General features: G+C 33.0%; 2 protein-coding genes across 5 annotated transcripts; one reads left to right on the top strand and one right to left on the bottom strand.

Annotated features, from left to right (window-relative positions):
* Window positions 1–1,677: 1,677 nt before the first annotated feature.
* On the bottom strand, window positions 1,678–5,644 carry LOC114732975 (pentatricopeptide repeat-containing protein At2g22070). Of its 3 annotated transcripts, none has more exons than XM_028920388.1 (3): window positions 5,417–5,644; window positions 5,246–5,331; window positions 1,678–4,267 (listed from the first exon to the last, which is right to left on the bottom strand). In XM_028920388.1, the coding sequence occupies exon 3, from the start codon at window positions 4,201–4,203 to the stop codon at window positions 1,846–1,848; it is 2,358 nt and encodes a 785-aa protein (XP_028776221.1). In that variant the 5' UTR covers window positions 4,204–4,267; window positions 5,246–5,331; window positions 5,417–5,644; the 3' UTR covers window positions 1,678–1,845. The 3 variants fall into 3 exon arrangements, with proteins under 3 accessions (XP_028776221.1, XP_028776223.1, XP_028776222.1); XM_028920390.1 differs by having other exon boundaries at window positions 1,678–4,197; XM_028920389.1 differs by having other exon boundaries at window positions 1,678–5,331; window positions 5,417–5,499; window positions 5,580–5,637.
* Window positions 5,645–7,342: 1,698 nt separating this feature from the next.
* LOC114732967 (imidazoleglycerol-phosphate dehydratase, chloroplastic-like) lies at window positions 7,343–11,764 on the top strand. 2 transcript variants are annotated; one of them, XM_028920379.1, is made up of 8 exons: window positions 7,344–7,739; window positions 7,821–7,948; window positions 8,372–8,476; window positions 8,843–8,935; window positions 9,234–9,308; window positions 9,472–9,534; window positions 10,606–10,715; window positions 11,297–11,764. In XM_028920379.1, the coding sequence occupies exons 1-8, from the start codon at window positions 7,502–7,504 to the stop codon at window positions 11,322–11,324; spliced, it is 840 nt and encodes a 279-aa protein (XP_028776212.1). In that variant the 5' UTR covers window positions 7,344–7,501; the 3' UTR covers window positions 11,325–11,764. The 2 variants fall into 2 exon arrangements, with proteins under 2 accessions (XP_028776213.1, XP_028776212.1); XM_028920380.1 differs by lacking the exon at window positions 9,234–9,308 and having other exon boundaries at window positions 7,343–7,739.
* Window positions 11,765–17,417: the final 5,653 nt, after the last annotated feature.

The following is a 17,417-nucleotide window of genomic DNA, read 5'->3' as shown; positions in this document are numbered from 1 at the left end:
GACAATTGATGACGTAATTAGCAACTTATATTTAAGATTAAAAATTACTTTTGAAAAATGCCCTCCCAACAAAGATGGGAAGGAGTGCTCACTCTATTCTATTTGCTAGTTTGCATTTAACATTACTATCCAAGAACTTTCATGATATTGTCACTAAACACACGAGCCCACCATGGCACCCTCAAGTGCTCCAAGAGGATATTACCACCACCCTCAACGACCTTGTTACCTTTTTCTTTATATTTTATATATACACACGCCACCTTCATTTTTAAATATAAAAACTAGTTGGTTAATTTGAATAAATTAAAAAAATTAGTTAAATTAGTTATTTACAATAAATATGTGTTATTATCCTTAAAATACCCTTCCTAATTATATGTATTAGTTAGAACTACCATTTGATGAAGCATTTGATATGAACAACTACTACAATAACTACCTTAAAAAAATAAATAAATATGAGAGATAAAGTGGATTGAAATCTTAATTTAGAAATAAATTAAATGTCAAACTAACTTTTATATTAAAAATTGAAGGTGGTATCCCGCATGCATTCCCAAACAATTTTGGGAAAAGTAATTGTGAATTGAAAATATAATACTAGTATATATTTTGATGAATTACATTAGGCCTCTCCAGATATTTTTTAGGCCAATATATTCATTGACCCAGCCTTCAATGAATTTTCATTAATTTTATTTACAACCTTGAATAGCTATAACGTTTTGCTCGAATATCTTTGATTTGTTTTTAATTTTTTTTTTGACAAAATCGAACAATTTACCCTATCAATATAATTTTCTAACAATTAAATTATTGAGAAATTAAAGGAAGTACACACCTATCTCTGCGCCCACAAATTCTCCTCGTTACCAAATGTTGACTTTGACCGCATGATCCCACGCACACACCCCTTCTAGTTTCTTCTGCTAATTAATTCCCTTCGTTCTATGTTTTTTCTTCCACTAACTAATCTAATTTGCACTCGTTACAGTTTTATGGTTGTGATCAATTATAATCGTAATAAAGAAAAATTGTATCTTAATTAATATTTCTCATAAATAGCCATAAAGTATATCTAAGTTCATGTAAAAGAATTCATATGAAACAGTGCATTTTATTTCATGTAATTTGAAGCATTTGTTTAGTTGACAGATGATTGGAATAAACTCTCATTATCTCTTACTAAAATCTAAATCCAGCAATGATATATTCTCCAAAAAGAAAGAAAGAAAGAAAAGGGGGAAAAAAACAAAAGAAAAAGAGGTTACGGTCTGCCTAAAAGAATTGCGGCGGAAATCCCAATTATTCAAAGGGCATTGGCATCAGAAGATTGGTGTTTGTGTATAAAGACAGGAAATGATTTGTTCAAAGAAGGAATCATGACCGTTGAACTAAGATTCACAGCACGTTCATTGCTGAAGTTCAGATACGATTCTACACTCATTACTCAAAACTTCCCAACCTAACCTAGATACATTGGGAAGAAGAATCGAATAATCAACAAAGCAGTCGTCTACATTCTCACCTACCTGCACCAAATCAAAGAAATTACATCATGTGAAGATCATGAGTGGCTCTCCATCCAGACCGTTGACTAGGCATGGATCATAACATTGAACCTCAAAGCACAAGCAACTAATTTAAAATTCTTGTCATAGTTGTTCCTTTACGTATGAAGCAAAACCTCAGTTAAGGGCCAATTAATACAATATAGAAGGGTGAAAATGACAGCATATGTATACATGCTTTCGTGTTTCAGATGCAATACAACAACTACTTGTAAACTATGTTTTGACAAATTTTGCAGTCATACTCAACTTGAAAATTTTGTCCTTTCCTCTACCAATAATCCTGACATGAACAAGAACCGTCCTTGAAATGGTGAAAACGGGTAGCATCTCTAACTATAATCTCTCTGGCTACAAGCCTAGAGATATATTTTATGGCGGAATGGCAATCATTACAAACTCTAAGATTCTTCATGATCCTCAGTGTGGTGTTCTCTGGAGTATTTATTAATGCAAATGCAATAGCAAGTTTTTCACTATGATGTCTAAGGATCTGTTCCTTCACCTCTTGCTCAAGATCATGCAGTACAGAATCAGTATCTGGAGTGAAACCCATTTTCTTTATCTCCTCCCAGATTTTTGAAATCATGTTGTAGATTGCATCTTTCTGTGGGTGAAGCCCATCTTCAACCCCAAAAACATGGACTTTGTTCTGGATTTGTACCCAACTAAATCCTTGTTCTTTTTTCACTGCATTATCCTTCATTGACTTTCTAACTTTTGCAGCATCTTGCCACTTTCCACAGGCTGAAAGCGTATTAGCAAGTGCTGCATAAGCCCCACTGTTGTTGGGATCAATAAGAAGCAACCTTTCAGCTGCCACTTTAGCCAAATCTGCATTTTTATGAATCCTACAGGAAGCCAAAAGAGAACCCCAAGCTATATGATCTGGTTCGATAGGCATATTTTTTATAAAATTATATGCTTCTTCAAGCAATCCAGCACGTCCAAATAGGTCAACCATGCATGCATAATGGCTACGGGTGGGTTCAATATGATGAATGGTTTTCATCAAATTAAAATAGCGCTTCCCTTGTTCTACCAATCCCACATGTGTGCATGCAGATAGCACACCAACAAAAGTGATGTGATCAGGCTTTATATTAAATTTCAGCATTTTTTCGAACAACTCTATGGCCTCTTTCCCAAGACCATGCTGAGCTAGAGCTATAATCATGGAAGTCCATGACACGGTATCCCTATGGCGGCATATCTGTTTGAATACTTGCCTTGCATCTTTCACACTTCCTGCTCTTGAATACATGTTAACCAAAGCATTACCAACAGAAACTGATGATACTTCTCCCGATCTCATGGCAGTTGCATGAATTTGCTTGCCAAGATCCAGAGAAGCCAAGCTTGAAATAACACTTAATATGGCTGCAAGAGTAAAGCTGTTTGGCTTCGGACCTTCCCTAATCATTGATCTAAAGAGCTCTAAAGCATCATTTACTAAGCCATTGTGCTCATAGCCAACGATCATGGCCGTCCAAGCAACTACATCAAGGCCTTTTATTGAATCAAATATATCTCTGGCTGACTCTACATCCCCAATTTTGACATAGCCATCCAATAGGGATGTAAATGCTATAATATTGAGATTTGAAGTACCGGTTAGTTCAACAATTCCTCGAGCAAATTTAATGCCACCTGATTTCGCATACATTGAGATTAGTGCATTTATCACCATCCCATTGATGTCAATGCCACTTCTTATCATATATGCATGGATTTGCTTCCCAGATTTCAAGTTTTCAAGATTGGCACAAGCTGATAATATACTAGTCAAAGTGAAAGTATCTGGCTTCAGGGCAGAACTACTAATCATACAAGAGAAGGTTTCAAGGGCTTCTATGTCGAATCCCCACTGATTGTACCCAGAGATGATTGAATTCCAGGACACAACATCTCTTTCAGTCATTTGCTCAAAAAGAGAAACAGCAAGGTCAAGTGGACCAAATTGTACATGCATCGAAATCACAGTATTCCAACTAGATATGTTTTTCAGACTCATCCTGTCAAAAATAACCTTCGCAGTCATTGAATCCCCAGACTTTGCATACATATTAAGCAATGAATTTGCTACAGGAGGGAAACTGGAGACCCCAAGTTTCACAATAAAGGAGTGAACCTTCCTGCCAATATCTAGTGCTTCAATTGCAGCACACGAGGAAAGAACATTCGTAAATGTGTAATGAGTTGGCAAAATTCCATTTGAAATCATCCCCAAAAACAGCTGTATTGCATTATTAAAAAGAGCCATCCGGTTATAACCCACTATCATGGTAGTCCAGGAAACAGAATCACGTTCAGGAATTTCATCGAAAATGTGATGTGCAGCTTCCATGTTGCCACCTTTGGCAAATGCTGAGAGAATTGTATTCCAAGAGTATGTGCTCTTCACTGACATTTCATTGAATAGATGGCAAGCATCAAAGACCGACCCAGTTTTGGCATAGAAATTAACGAGATTGTTCATCAAGAAGATGCCCAGGTAAAGCCCTTCTTTGATTATTCGAGCATGAACCAATCTTCCAATGAAGGTGTCTCTGGATTTGATGCCTGCTTGGAGGAGATAGACATATAAATCTGAATGGGAGGCAGCCGAATGTGGTTTGGGGTTCTCCATCACCGTGCCCACAAATTTCAAGTTGTTGAGAACTTGATAAATTCAATCTGAAACTTGAAAGCATCTAGCAACAAAAGATACAGGAATAATGGATATAAAACAGTAAAATCATGCTGAAATATCAATGCGTCCAATCCCCCCCGGGGGGCGGGGGGAAAAGAACAAAATCTCTACTTTGCAACGCATGCTATGCTGGCAAGGAAATCTAACACAATGTCACTAACCTGAAATTGGTATTTTCATGGATTGTAAAACGGACTTTATTTATAACTCTGGTTAAACCACTGAAGGAATCACCCATATTAAAATATCTTAAGAACTAAAAGACAAAAACACAGACTATTTTTTAATAACTCATGTAACACCTAAACTCAACATATTCTAAACTAAGGCTTTTCCCCTTCCACTTAAATCTTGAATAAATTCTTACTCTGGTGCCTTTCCATTGGTTTTATTATGTGTAGATCTTCAATTAAGTTATGATAATATTTTTTTCTGACAAAAAACAAGGGCCAAACCCTGTCTTATACGCAAATCTTCGGATCCAAAAACCAATCACCCCTCATTTGCAATATTTTGATTAAGTTAAACAGCCACAAGTTAGCAGCCTACTGAGGAAATAAGAGCAAACGTTAAATGTACTTAGCCCACTCCATTTTATCAGCTCAAATGTAAAGCAAAAAACAGCCCACATACATACATCAAAATCCCATCACATTTCACAACTCATGCATACCCAACGTGTTCCGCATACCGCAGTTTCTTAACCTTTCAAGAGCTCAGATTTTTAGCATACCAATTTCCATGAATCCCATTTTTGTGCCAATCAACAAAATTCCCAAACACACAACTCAAGTCCGACCAAAAGGTAATATCCTCATGTTATGTTCTTCCTATTCCTCCACTGACTTATTGATCAAATATCTTAAATTTTCTTGGCTGTAGTTTAGCACTAATTGCTGCCATAAGAGAACAACTCATGGGATCACGACTATTCTAATTCAACAACCAAACTTGAAGTTTTGAAAAGGTGGGAGGCTACCTCAGAATTCAGCAACACAATCCTCTAGCAGCTAAGTTTACACAAAAAATTTCATCTTTCTTCCTTCTTAACGCCACAGCGGCAGCCTGTAAAGCAAGCTTGAATAAGAATGCATATAATATGCCTCAACCGAAGGTTTTTATAATTCATAACAAGAAGAATATCTCTTACATTCACTTTGTGCCTCTTGCTAAACACACACTACACACTTGAAATTTTCTCCTTCTGCCTGCACCATGACCGTGGTTGCTCCCCTTTCGTGCAGCAAAACACAACCACAAGTCACTTTAGGACGAAGGAAATAAGTTTTTATGAAGGGTGCCAAAAGATTTACTTGGAAATTCGCCCACCGCATGGGGAAATTGTTTTTAGTGCCAGGGCTTGTGTTTGAGCGCTCCCTTCCCTCGGTGCGCTCGAGCAGCGGAGAAAATAAACGCAGGGGAGCCAGGGGAATTTTTTTTTTGGGCCAAAGGTCCTTTTTCGGTTTGTTTGGGCCTAAAACATGTCGAGATGTTGATTTGGAGTCCGTTGAGGTGGTTTTTCCTGTGAATTTGCCACTTGTTAGACAAAAATTATCTTAAACTCTCTACATATCAATTAATGATTAGGATTAATTTAGTTTGAATATTTTATTTTTATTATTGACAGTGATAAGTGCTCGAGTTGATAACTTTTTTAACTGTAAAAAAATTACTATGAACTCCTAAAAATAAATATTAAAAAACATTTTAATAACAAATCTTCATCAGAAATTTTCATTGTATGGTAATTAATTTTTTCCAAAAAAATAATTTTTTTTACAAAGCTTGAAATTTGAACCCTCATTCTCCCGTTTGTTTTTTTGCTAACCAAAAAGAAAATGAAATTAATTAAAAAGAGTTACAGGTTACAAAAGGGAAGTAAACTTACATAATCAAAGCTAAGAAAGCAATTCATAAAAATAACATTGTAACAACAGGGAAAAAGTTTCTAGCCAAAGTGACAAGTGTGTTGGAATCTGAATGAATGAAACGTTTGTTGACACAGTGAACTTTAAAAATTGACTTTATGAGCAGAATGCAATAAAGAAGAATGATGCATTCAACATAACAAGATATTTATAGGGTGTTTGGACGAAGCCAAACCATGGTTTAGAGAATAATTTCTGGAGAATAGATTCTTGAGAGAATAAATTTTGAAAGAATAGATTTTCTGAAAAAGTGATTCTGATAAAGTGAGAGTGTTTGGATAGTTGTTGTCAGAAGTGCTTTTTTATATGTAGAAATTACTAAAAAAGACACAAGTTTAAATGATAATTACATATAAGATATATTTCATAATATATGTTTATTTGAAGTAATAAATTTGTTAATAATATATATTTTGACAACATAATAAATAAGACATAAATAATATAAATAAAAAAAATTAATACGTATATATATTAATAAAATAAGTAAATATGTTTTTTGTAAAATAATTTATTTTGCCAACAAAAAATATGATTATTTCTTATCAGGAGCTCGATGAAGAGTGAAGGAGGAAGCAAATAAATGAATAATTGATGCTTGCTCTATGTAACATTTCCTGGACCCACCACCAACGTTCAATAATTTGAAGTAGAAGCAGCTCCTGGTGGCTTTATCCAAAACCATGGTTTTAGGGGGCAAAACCATGGTTTGAGATTTTTATAGGGTGTTTGGTAAATTTTTTTCCAAACCATGGTTTGGGGAGATAGCCAAACACCCCTGAAACAATGGCCTCAAAGATTCTGCCACAGAAATTCCATTCCTTGAGTGAGTGGTCGTCTTTTAAAACAAATACTACCTCCGGTCCTAATTATAAGAGCCAGTTGACTAATTTGAGAAGATTAAGGAAGTAAATTGAGTTAGTTATTTACCCTAAATAGGTATCGTCTTTTCTAAAATATCCTTACTAATTGTATTGACTAGAACTATCATTGTCAGAAAGACTACTTCGAAAAAAAAATATAAATATGAGAGATAAAATGGATTGTAGTCTTATATTTAAAATCAAAATAAAAATCAAACACGTAGAGCTAGTAACTCCTAAAAATCATTCTTCGAGGCTTTTTATATTTATGCGGAAGAATATCCAATTGCTAATGCCCAATGGTCTGCATTTTCTCGTTCCTGCACGCGACCAGACAGGGCAGGGACCTGCCTATATATATATTATGTGGATTTAAAATATTGTAAGTGACCGCGGACGAGTGTGGTTTTTTTCCTGGGTTTGCTTCCTGATTCTCCCACTGGGATGGAGCTATTCGGCTCTGCTACTCCTTGTCTTTCGAAGTGCCCTTCATTCCTGCTTCCTCAATCTAGGGTTCTGGTTTTCGCCAGAACTCTTTTTCCCACCTCAACATCTTTCCATCGCTCCATCTCTGCGGTAAATCATTGTAATCTCATTCGAATGGACCCTCTCAGAACTATCTCTTCTGCTGGCTGGGTGGAACACAACGGTTCATCCACTACGACGTCTTCAGTTGATTCAGGTCTGTCCCAGACTCTGCTTTTCTATTTCGAATTCAGTTGCTCGAAACAATGATTTTGTAAGCCTGTTTGATCATCTTCAGGAACTACTAGAATCGGAGAGGTGAAGAGAGTCACAAAAGAAACTAATGTGTCGGTCAAAATAAACCTGGATGGTTCTGGAGTTGCTGATAGCACCACTGGAATTCCGTTCCTTGATCATATGCTCGATGTCAGTGATTTCGACTCTTGTCTAGATTATATTTTGTTTTTGTTTCTTTTCAAGGTCTGCAGTATTGGATTGAAGGGGATGTCCATCTGTGATGTGTATTGAGAAGATGGACCTAATTGTATTGGCACACTTATTGTGCACATCAGCACTATACATAGGACCATATAAGTGTTATTAGTTACTAAGCTCTTTGATATGTAAATGCATAAGGTCATTGTAAGCAGAAATCAGTTGAGTAAATAACAAATTCACTTCTGATTAATTACCTGTGTTAAATGGAAGTTTCTATTTGTCATGATGTGATCATAAATTAAGAAATTTTCCTCTAATACCTATGTTGGAAACTAAAGTAATGGCTCTTACGGAATCAAAATTGACGTTTGGAGTAACAGTTTGAAACTAAACTTGCTTTTGATTGTTCAGCAACTTGCTTCGCATGGGCTGTTCGACGTGCATGTGAGGGCAACTGGTGACATTCACATTGATGATCATCACACGAATGAAGATATTGCTCTTGCTATTGGAACGGTACTTCCAGCATACCAATTCAAAATATGTTTTTGATCCAATAAAAAATTATTCTATTTTATGATAAACCGACAGTTGCAAAATTTTGGCTTGGAATTTGAATGAAGTACTATTTGATTCAATTTGGTGACTTCTGTAGCAAGGATTCTTTTTAAAACTCTAAATTTCTGTTACCCTATGCTCAAGCTCTTACATTTTGTTTTCATCCATCCTTGCACATGGCATCTAAGCGATATTGACTACTTTGACAATTATAATGCATATTCTAATCTGAAAACCATGGGCTGTGCATAGTTTAGACTCTTTGAATCTGCTGTCATCTATCATCTTATTGAAATTAATAGTTTTATGTTACTTAATTTGCAGGCCATACTGCAAGCTCTTGGTGATAGGAAAGGTATATATCGGTTTGGTGACTTTTCTGCCCCACTTGACGAAGCATTAATACATGTTTCCTTGGTAAGTTGGATATACCTTTTTTTCCAATGATTGGGGAGGAAAATAGTGTGAAGTAGACTACTCCCACACCTATGTTAAATGGACTATGAAAATGTTGGCGTCGACTTTAAGATGTCAAATAAAGTTCCTTGACTCTAGCACAATGGCAATTCCATGATCTAATATTCTCAGTCTCATTAATCTTAGTTGTTCTAGTCCTCAATTCTATCGCATTCAATCAAAATTTTATGACATTCATAAGCTTCACTTATAATTTAATTTATGGTTTACAATGGCAATCTGCACTTATCTTTTTCAGGATTTATCTGGTCGACCCCATCTAAGTTATAATTTGGATATACCCACAGAGAGAGTTGGAACCTATGACACTCAGGTTGTGCACATCTCTTAGTATTTCATTCCCCCCCCCCCCTTCAGTTAACAACCACAATGCCTTCGCTTCAAATTAACAGTTATTTTTGTGGCGCTTATTTCTCTTTCCTTATTTGTTAATCTCATTTGATTCTGATAAATTCTCTGGCCATCCTTATTTGTAGTTGGTGGAACATTTTTTCCAGTCTCTAGTGAATACTTCCGGTATGACGCTCCACATTCGGCAGGTATTAATGCGTATAATTTCATTTTTAATCTTCTTATGTAGCTATTATAAATGCATCACTGTGAAAATATAAACTTAAGGTTATAGATATCATATTAAACTTCTTTGCAATTATGCCATATATGACTGAGAAGATATTTCATATTATTTCATATATTCTAAGTGCATTGATATACCCACTTGATTTTTCTGTTTTACCTGCATTATAGCCTGTGGTTTTTGCATATTCTACTGACTAGAACTTTCAAAATTCTTAAATGAATGAATAAGGATGTCGAAAGGTTATAGATATCATGTTAAACCTGAGTTATGAGGAAAAATCTTGGAATTGAAGGATTTTCACTGGAGTTGGAATAAGACAGAATATATGCACTAAAAATTCGATAAGAGACAAGTTAAAAGTGATTTGGAGATTAAAATGTGAAACCATATCATGCCACAAGTGATAAGGTTAAGATAATAGGAATCAATTATACAAAATAATGGTGAAATTGATGGGGATGTTACACATGGAATACAAGCTGGATAGTCCAAATGGAGAAAGGCTATATGAATTATTTGTTATCAGAAAGTACCTAATAAGTTTCAAGGAAAGTTTTATCGAACAGTTGTTATAAGACTAGCCAGGCTTTGTAGTAGTGAATGTAGGGCTTTACAAGGAATAAAAAGAACATAAAGTTGCGGTAGCCCGGATGAAGATTGAGATGGATGCCTGAACATATGAGAAATGATAAGATCCATAATGACCAATGTATGAAGAAGAGTCGGCATAACATCTATTGAGAAGAAAATGGTAGAAAATCGCTTAAAGTGGTTTAAACATTGGAAGCATTAATAAGGAGGATGGAGCAGACAAATTTGAATCCTATGTAAAGTGGTAGAAAAAGACCAAAAAGAACACTTCATTATTGAACAGAATCTTTTAGTGACAATTTGTCTAAAGATTTGGTTGTCGACAAAGTATAATAGCGTTATGCAATCTATATAGCCAACTCTACTTAGTAGGATAAGGTTTGTTCTTGTTGTTGTTGAATGATTTCTTTCTTTTTAATATTTAATCTTTTTCACGCAGCTTGCTGGGGAAAACTCTCATCATATTATTGAGGCAACTTTCAAAGCTTTTGCTAGAGCTCTCAAACAAGCAACAGAGTATGATCCACGTCGTCATGGGACTGTGCCAAGGTCTGATATTGTTTGGACTGATTTTTAATTTATTCTAAGATATGGAGTATTAAATTATGTCGACTATATCACTTATCCACCACTGCTTAAAAGTTGTTTACAGTTTCTTCGTTTCCTGATGGCAAGATGGGATGATCTCTCTGCTCTATTATCAGATATTTAGTTCCTTTTGTATATGCTATATTCAGATGACGGAATAATGAACAATATTTTTTCCTTGCTAAAAGAATGAAATAAATGATTTTCTTATATTTTAAATCACTGATACCGTTTTTCAAGAGATGAAAACTGCAATGGTTTTGTTTATTCATAAAAATATCCAGAATCAATGTATTTAACAAAACATTTTCTCAATTTATCATTCTCTGGGGCTCTTGTTGGACAAACCCCGACTGGAAAAATAAAATCTTTTGAAAAATACCTGTTAGTATCTGTCCTGATGATGCATAGTATACGTTGGAACTATCATCATTTTGTTTGATTCGTGCTTTTGTATTCACTTATGGGAAGTCATCAAGCCTTTTGTTTAGTCTATATGGTGCAAAGAAATTATAATATCATGCTCTGTTTTGTGTATGCAGTTCAAAGGGAGTTCTGTCTCGAAGTTGATTGCTGATATCTTGGATGATTATGCAAAATTGGATTGAGCTTCCAATATTATTGTTTCCCCCGTCTATGCTTAGATGCATTGTGATAATAGAATTATTATAGCGGAGTGATGTTTAGTTGTCATAATAATGCTTTTCGATCAGTCGGACCTATCATTACAATAATCAAAGCATTCAGTTTCCATTACAAGTCAATATGGAGAAGTTCTTAGATAAGTTCAGCAGGCCAAGTATCAAGTCTATATATTTCTTTTAAATATGTTTATTCATTCTAAGTTAAATCTATGTATACTTATTTATGATACATATGTCTAGAACAGTAGCCTTCTTCCCTTTCCAATTGCCCAGATACTCTTGAACAGTTCCTTGGCCGCATCAGCAGCCTTCTGAATTTGGTAATGCCATTGAGATCTTCATTTGAAGATTCACGCGGTGCTTTTACAACTTCTCTTGCTAACAAGTAAGCCTTTGGCTATGCCTTCCCAGCCGCAGGTAATATGTTATGTTGCGGAAGGCATCAAGAAAGAAGAGAAATTGTTGTTACTGGCAATATGTAAATCATGAGCATGTCAGGTTATTCTGTGCGGTCAGGTTTTCTCTGTATAACTCATATCCGGGTTCAAATTTATAACCTCAACTTAAAAAAAGACATATAATGTTTAATTTTAAGAAGGGAGCACACATAATGCCTATATAATTCTTTTGGAAAATTAAAAGCTTAAAGGGTCGTAGCCCTTGCCAAACCCATCGCCCCCTCTCGCATGGATAATAAAAGCGATTTGAAAAAACCTGCCAAATAAAAGTTAAATACTCATATTTTATTAGGAATTAAAAAACTTTTTGTTAAAGATGAGCTGCAAATATCACTAGTTCAGGATTCAATTAAATTATTATTAGATCAGTTTTCTAGGTTCTGTTTGATACAAAACATTAAAAATGAGGGGTAAAGATTAGAATTAAAAAAATTATTAAAGAGTATTTAGTATGAATAATTTTTTATTACATGAGGTTAAAAAATCTCATATAAGTATGATGGTATTTCTTAATTTTACATATATGGATTTGTCCAATTCTAAATAAATATTACCTCCTGTCATAATCATAAGAGGTAGTTGACTAATTTGAGAGATTAAGGAAAGAAGTTAAATTAGTTATTTGTAATAAATATATATTGTCTTTTCTAAAATATCTTTACTAATCAAGTGTATTGACTAGAATTATAATTGTTAGAAGGACTACTTTGAAAAAAAATACATAAATATAAAAGACGAATTGGATTAGGGGTCTTATATTTAATATCAAAATAAAAGTCAAATAAGGTCTTGTATTAAGGATCGGAGATAGTAATAAACAATCACGCATACTAAATACTTTTTTAACATTTTTTTTAATCACAATCTCAATTCATCCCTCATTTTCAATGTTTTTTTATCAAAGTGTTTTGACTGTCATTCTCCCTTAAATATGGCCTACGAACCGCCCTGCATCAAGTATTACCTCCTGTCCTTGCTGTAAGCTGTTATTGCATAACGCATACATAGGTTGAGTCATTTGCATTTAATTTGGGAAAAAGTTGTACTCATATCTGATTTCTCTGAAATACCCCTCCCACTATTGGCGTTTAATGATTTAAATTCGCATTTAGTTGTTGATCCTTGACGAGGGGTAGCCTAGGAAATAAATAATAAATAAAATAAATAAAGTAGGTTAAAAGCTTATGAATAAAACCAAAAGAAATTTCATAACTAGTCTTTATAATGAGGATAGAAAAAAAAAATTTAGTTAAAAATCCCTGTTTAAAAATTCAATTGGCTAAAAAGACCTAAATTTGAACAAATGCAATTATGATCCATAAGTTTAACTTTTCTTTCACTGTGTGCAATAATCATCAATACAGAAGTCATTGGCATATAACGAAAGATATGTTGTACACAATAAAAGAAAAGTTGCACACACAGTTTATAATTTCACGAGCTTAAATTTAGGGTTTTTTTAGCCAATTAAAGGGGTGTTTGGATAGAAACCAAACCATGGTTTTAGAAGTGCTTTTACGGATTACAAAATAAATATGTGGAGGAATTACCTCGTTTTGCGGAAAAATGTTTCTGAAACCATGGTTTTGAGTTTCCCAAACACCCCCTAAGTCTTCAAACAATAATTTTTTACCAAATTTCTCCAAAAAAAAAATGTATTTACATTTATTATGCAGCCCCACCTAAATTGATGAGGGTAGGCTAGGCCAAGTGCCAAACTCTTTTGCAAAATTACTGTATAATTTCAAGGAATAAATATAATTATTAGAAAATTTTATAACAAGTGAATAATAAGTTTTAATGCAAAAAATGACGATGCATTTGATTAGAATTTTTGGTGATTAATGTTCGAAATCTCGTAGCAATTTTCCTAACTTGTTTTCTTGCCCCTTACTTGCTTGTAAGTTAACCTAACGCATTCAATATGAAAGAAGGTGTGATGCTACTTTGAAGCATCCTATTGCTCCAACACAAACTTGGTTATAATCCAACCACAGGTCTTCATCAGTGCATTCATTGGAATCTGATTATCTACCAAAGTCAAGATTTTGATGCATGTTAACGCGTTTCCAACCTTACTTCAATTCAAATCCCCACTAAGAAGTAAGAAGCAGCTCATAATTTTTTACGCAGCAATCAGCTTGGTTCACAAACCGACAACATATATATATATATATATATAAAGAATAATCATGAAGCACAATAATGATGTCTCTCTGTCTATGTATATAAATGGAAGCAAGCATGAAAACGCAAGTAATCTTCATGTCTTGTCCATTTACTATAAACAGTACTCAGATAATCAGTAGCTGTCCATAGTAATCAATCCCATGGAAAAACTGAAAACGAAAAAGAAAGTGACCTTCGAAAGCTGAAGCCTAATATCGCAGTACTTATGATTTTGCCTTAGTTGAATTATATATGGGGAAGTTTTTATTCAAAAGTGCTGCGGAAGTTTTTTTTTTTAAAAAAAAAAGCAAATTTGACCTTGAAATTTCAAATTGTAAGAATATTATCTCATACGGTTAAAAATGTTAACAGTCAACTTTAAATTTTTTTTTATAATAAGAGTAATATTGCTATAATTTTAAACTTTTCTGACAAATTTACTCTCAAAAAAATTTCAGATACCCAACTTTTAAATTTACTCCCAAAAAAAACTTTCAGATACCCAATACTCCCGAGTGAAAATTCTTAGAAAAAATTTACACATTAACCCATTATCTATTGATCAATGAATTTCGCTTAAAATTAAGTCAAGAGAAAATGGACCTTACTTTAAATTCTGTGAGATGAAATTTCACACACGCATCATCAAAAAAAGGGGGGGTTCACACACGTATACACACGCACACTAATAGCTCGCACAAATTTTTATATTTAGACTACATATTAACAATACTAATAGTTTGATTAACTATAGTGGTGGAGATAACCATTCATTTTTGTACAATTGAAGAATGAATATGTTATGGTTCTGGTTCTGGTCTGTCGCTTGTTGGCTGAATTTGAATGGTCAGCATAAAAAAGACAAAAAAGAACCTCATGTGTCATTATATTGCACCCATGCGTGCGTGTATGTGTAGTTTAATTTTATTACAAGGGTAAGAGTTTCTTAAGTTTTTTTATCTTGAATTTTTGGTTTATCAGCTTCCGGGAATGAGATAGAATTTTTTTGGCCAAGGAGATACAAAAATTTAAAGTTATTTCTCTTATCCTATTATAATTTTTTTTAACATATTTTATTTAAACTAAGAAAGACCTTAAACTTCGTTAATTATATTTTAAAATTTAATAATTTTTTAACTCCACCCCATTTAATATACACTATTGCTCATTAAAATAAAATCTAAGAAATAATAAATAAAAATTAATAAAATTATACATTTATATAAAAAAAATTAAATAATACTCCATTCATTCCTCTTTATAAGCAACAACCACCAATTCTCCATTTTCCTAAATATAAATAATACCTGTAAGTTGTTTAAATTTTTGTAACAAACTTGTCATTTTGTCGCTATTAAAAACTTATTTTAATGGTTGATATATTTATTTTTGTTTCCCAAAACATCATTTTCTAGATAATAAATGTTGTAGAGATTATATTTAATCTCTCTCTATCACATATTCTCTCTTTCTCATTATTTTTCATTATAATGATTTTTTTGTTCTTTTTCTTATACTTTCCCTTATAAATAAGGGTATTTTAGAAAAGAAAAAACTTTCGTTTTGTATATGTTTATTGTTTTTAACTAATTTTAACTTTTTTATGTATTTGATTTAGTCTAAAGTTGCTTATAATAAGCAACAGAAGGAATATGATTTATACATGTATCTCAAGAAAAAATTTCCTCATTGCCTTAGATATAGCACGATAAAAGTATTAAAAGATAACTATACTAGTTAAATTTCATTTAATTTAAAAATGTGCTTGAAACCTCAAATCAATGTTCTATGAAGTGCGTGCCCAATGGATTACTTGAAGCAATTCATAAAAGATTTCGTGCTTAATCTGAATCTTAAATTTAGGGATATACACACTTACAGCTAAAGACAACTAATTTAATTTTCTGAAAATCAATCTAATCAAACTCGGCAACACCGTCATGATATGTAGATGTGTGAGCTAGGAAGATAACAAATCAAGATTAGTATATATTTAATTTATTTGTTAAATTTGTTTCAACCTAAATTAATCAATGATTTAATTATGGCTTGATTAAAACGTTTGAGTAATTAATGATTATTTTTAGTAAATAGTGATTCCCTTGATGATATTTTAATTTGGGAAACCCTAATCAACATGGACATTTATACTTGTCAAATCACAAACGGACGAGCCAACTAATACATTTCTAATTCTGATTAATTTGAACAGATTTGTCTCTCTGTCTAGATATGAAGACTATAACGTGTCACGCATTGAAGTGTAATCTCTGTGTAATGTGTATCTTTGACTCTATTACGGTAAACTAATTAATCATTTGAGTCTCAAATGAGGTAATATATACATACATATATATATATGTATATATAAAAAATAAAGTATAACAAATCCAGTAGCTTGCATGTGTTTTCGCTTATATCCGCGTGTGATATTTTTTATAAACAAGTAATTTGAAACCCTTGGAAATTGTGCACATTGGAGACTTGTTTAGTTTAATTATTTAACCCCCAGAATTTTAATATAGGATTATAAAATTCTAATAAAATAATATGTAAGAAAAGAAAGAGTAAAAAAATAATTATATACCTCATATAACATTTTTTTATTTTTTTCTAAATTCAACTCATTAAAATTTTACTTTCATCCACTTTTCTCCCATCTCCATTCTCCTTCAAGTCCATTATAAAGAAATCTTTAGCATTGAATTTTGGTCTTTATTTTAGAAAGGGAAAACTGTTAATACAATGCATCATTATATGTATGTGTGAGTGTGTATATAAATATATGTGACTATCATCCCTAACCTTATTCATTAATGAAACGATGTTGCTGTTTGAAATTTGTCTTCTCTAGGATCCCGAGGGCCCCAGGGAAACCTGTTTAGGAATTAATGTAGCGTTCCGTTTGTATTAAAAAAGAAATTTGGGACATGGATGTTATACAAGAAACTACCTACTACTTCACGTTCATTTTTGCCCCACAAATCTTTTATCTCCTTCACCACTACTACCCTCTTTAAATTGCTAGTACGTAGATCTATTTCATAATTCTAAACCCTAAACCCTAATATGTTTAATCGCCTTTCTTTTACATTTGTCCTTTAAATTTTTTTCATTTTTGATTTGCAGATAAAAATCTTGTTATTGTAACTAATGACTAATATAATTATTAGTTAGTCCAGTATCATGGGTGGATTAAATGAAAAGGATGGTTTCAACCAAACCTCGCAATATTTAATTTCAGTGATAATGTGTGGCATCAATAATAATGCAAACTTTGATTTTTTTTTTCAAAGCAAATATTTTTTAACTTTAAAATACAAAAGAATAAGCCCTTAAAATTTAAGCACAATATAACATATTCTATCGTTAAATTATAAGAATTATCCATA

This window comes from Neltuma alba, unplaced genomic scaffold (genome assembly GCF_004799145.2).
Source record: "Neltuma alba isolate B1F8T4 unplaced genomic scaffold, ASM479914v2 tig00012957_pilon, whole genome shotgun sequence".
In the NCBI taxonomy this organism is placed as follows: domain Eukaryota; kingdom Viridiplantae; phylum Streptophyta; class Magnoliopsida; order Fabales; family Fabaceae; genus Neltuma; species Neltuma alba.
The sequence above is the reverse complement of the archived record's forward strand: the minus strand, read 5'-3'. Positions and strand labels throughout refer to the sequence as shown.

Bases quoted from the DNA above. Each gene is read 5' to 3' on its own strand.
- LOC114732967 (XM_028920379.1), top strand. From the start codon at position 7,502: ATGGAGCTATTCGGCTCTGCTACTCCTTGTCTTTCGAAGTGCCCTTCA. The intron at 7,740-7,820 runs GTCTGTCCCAGA...GATCATCTTCAG, and splicing joins GACGTCTTCAGTTGATTCAG to GAACTACTAGAATCGGAGAG. The intron at 7,949-8,371 runs GTCAGTGATTTC...TTGATTGTTCAG, and splicing joins TCCTTGATCATATGCTCGAT to CAACTTGCTTCGCATGGGCT.
- LOC114732975 (XM_028920388.1), bottom strand. From the start codon at position 4,203: ATGGAGAACCCCAAACCACATTCGGCTGCCTCCCATTCAGATTTATAT.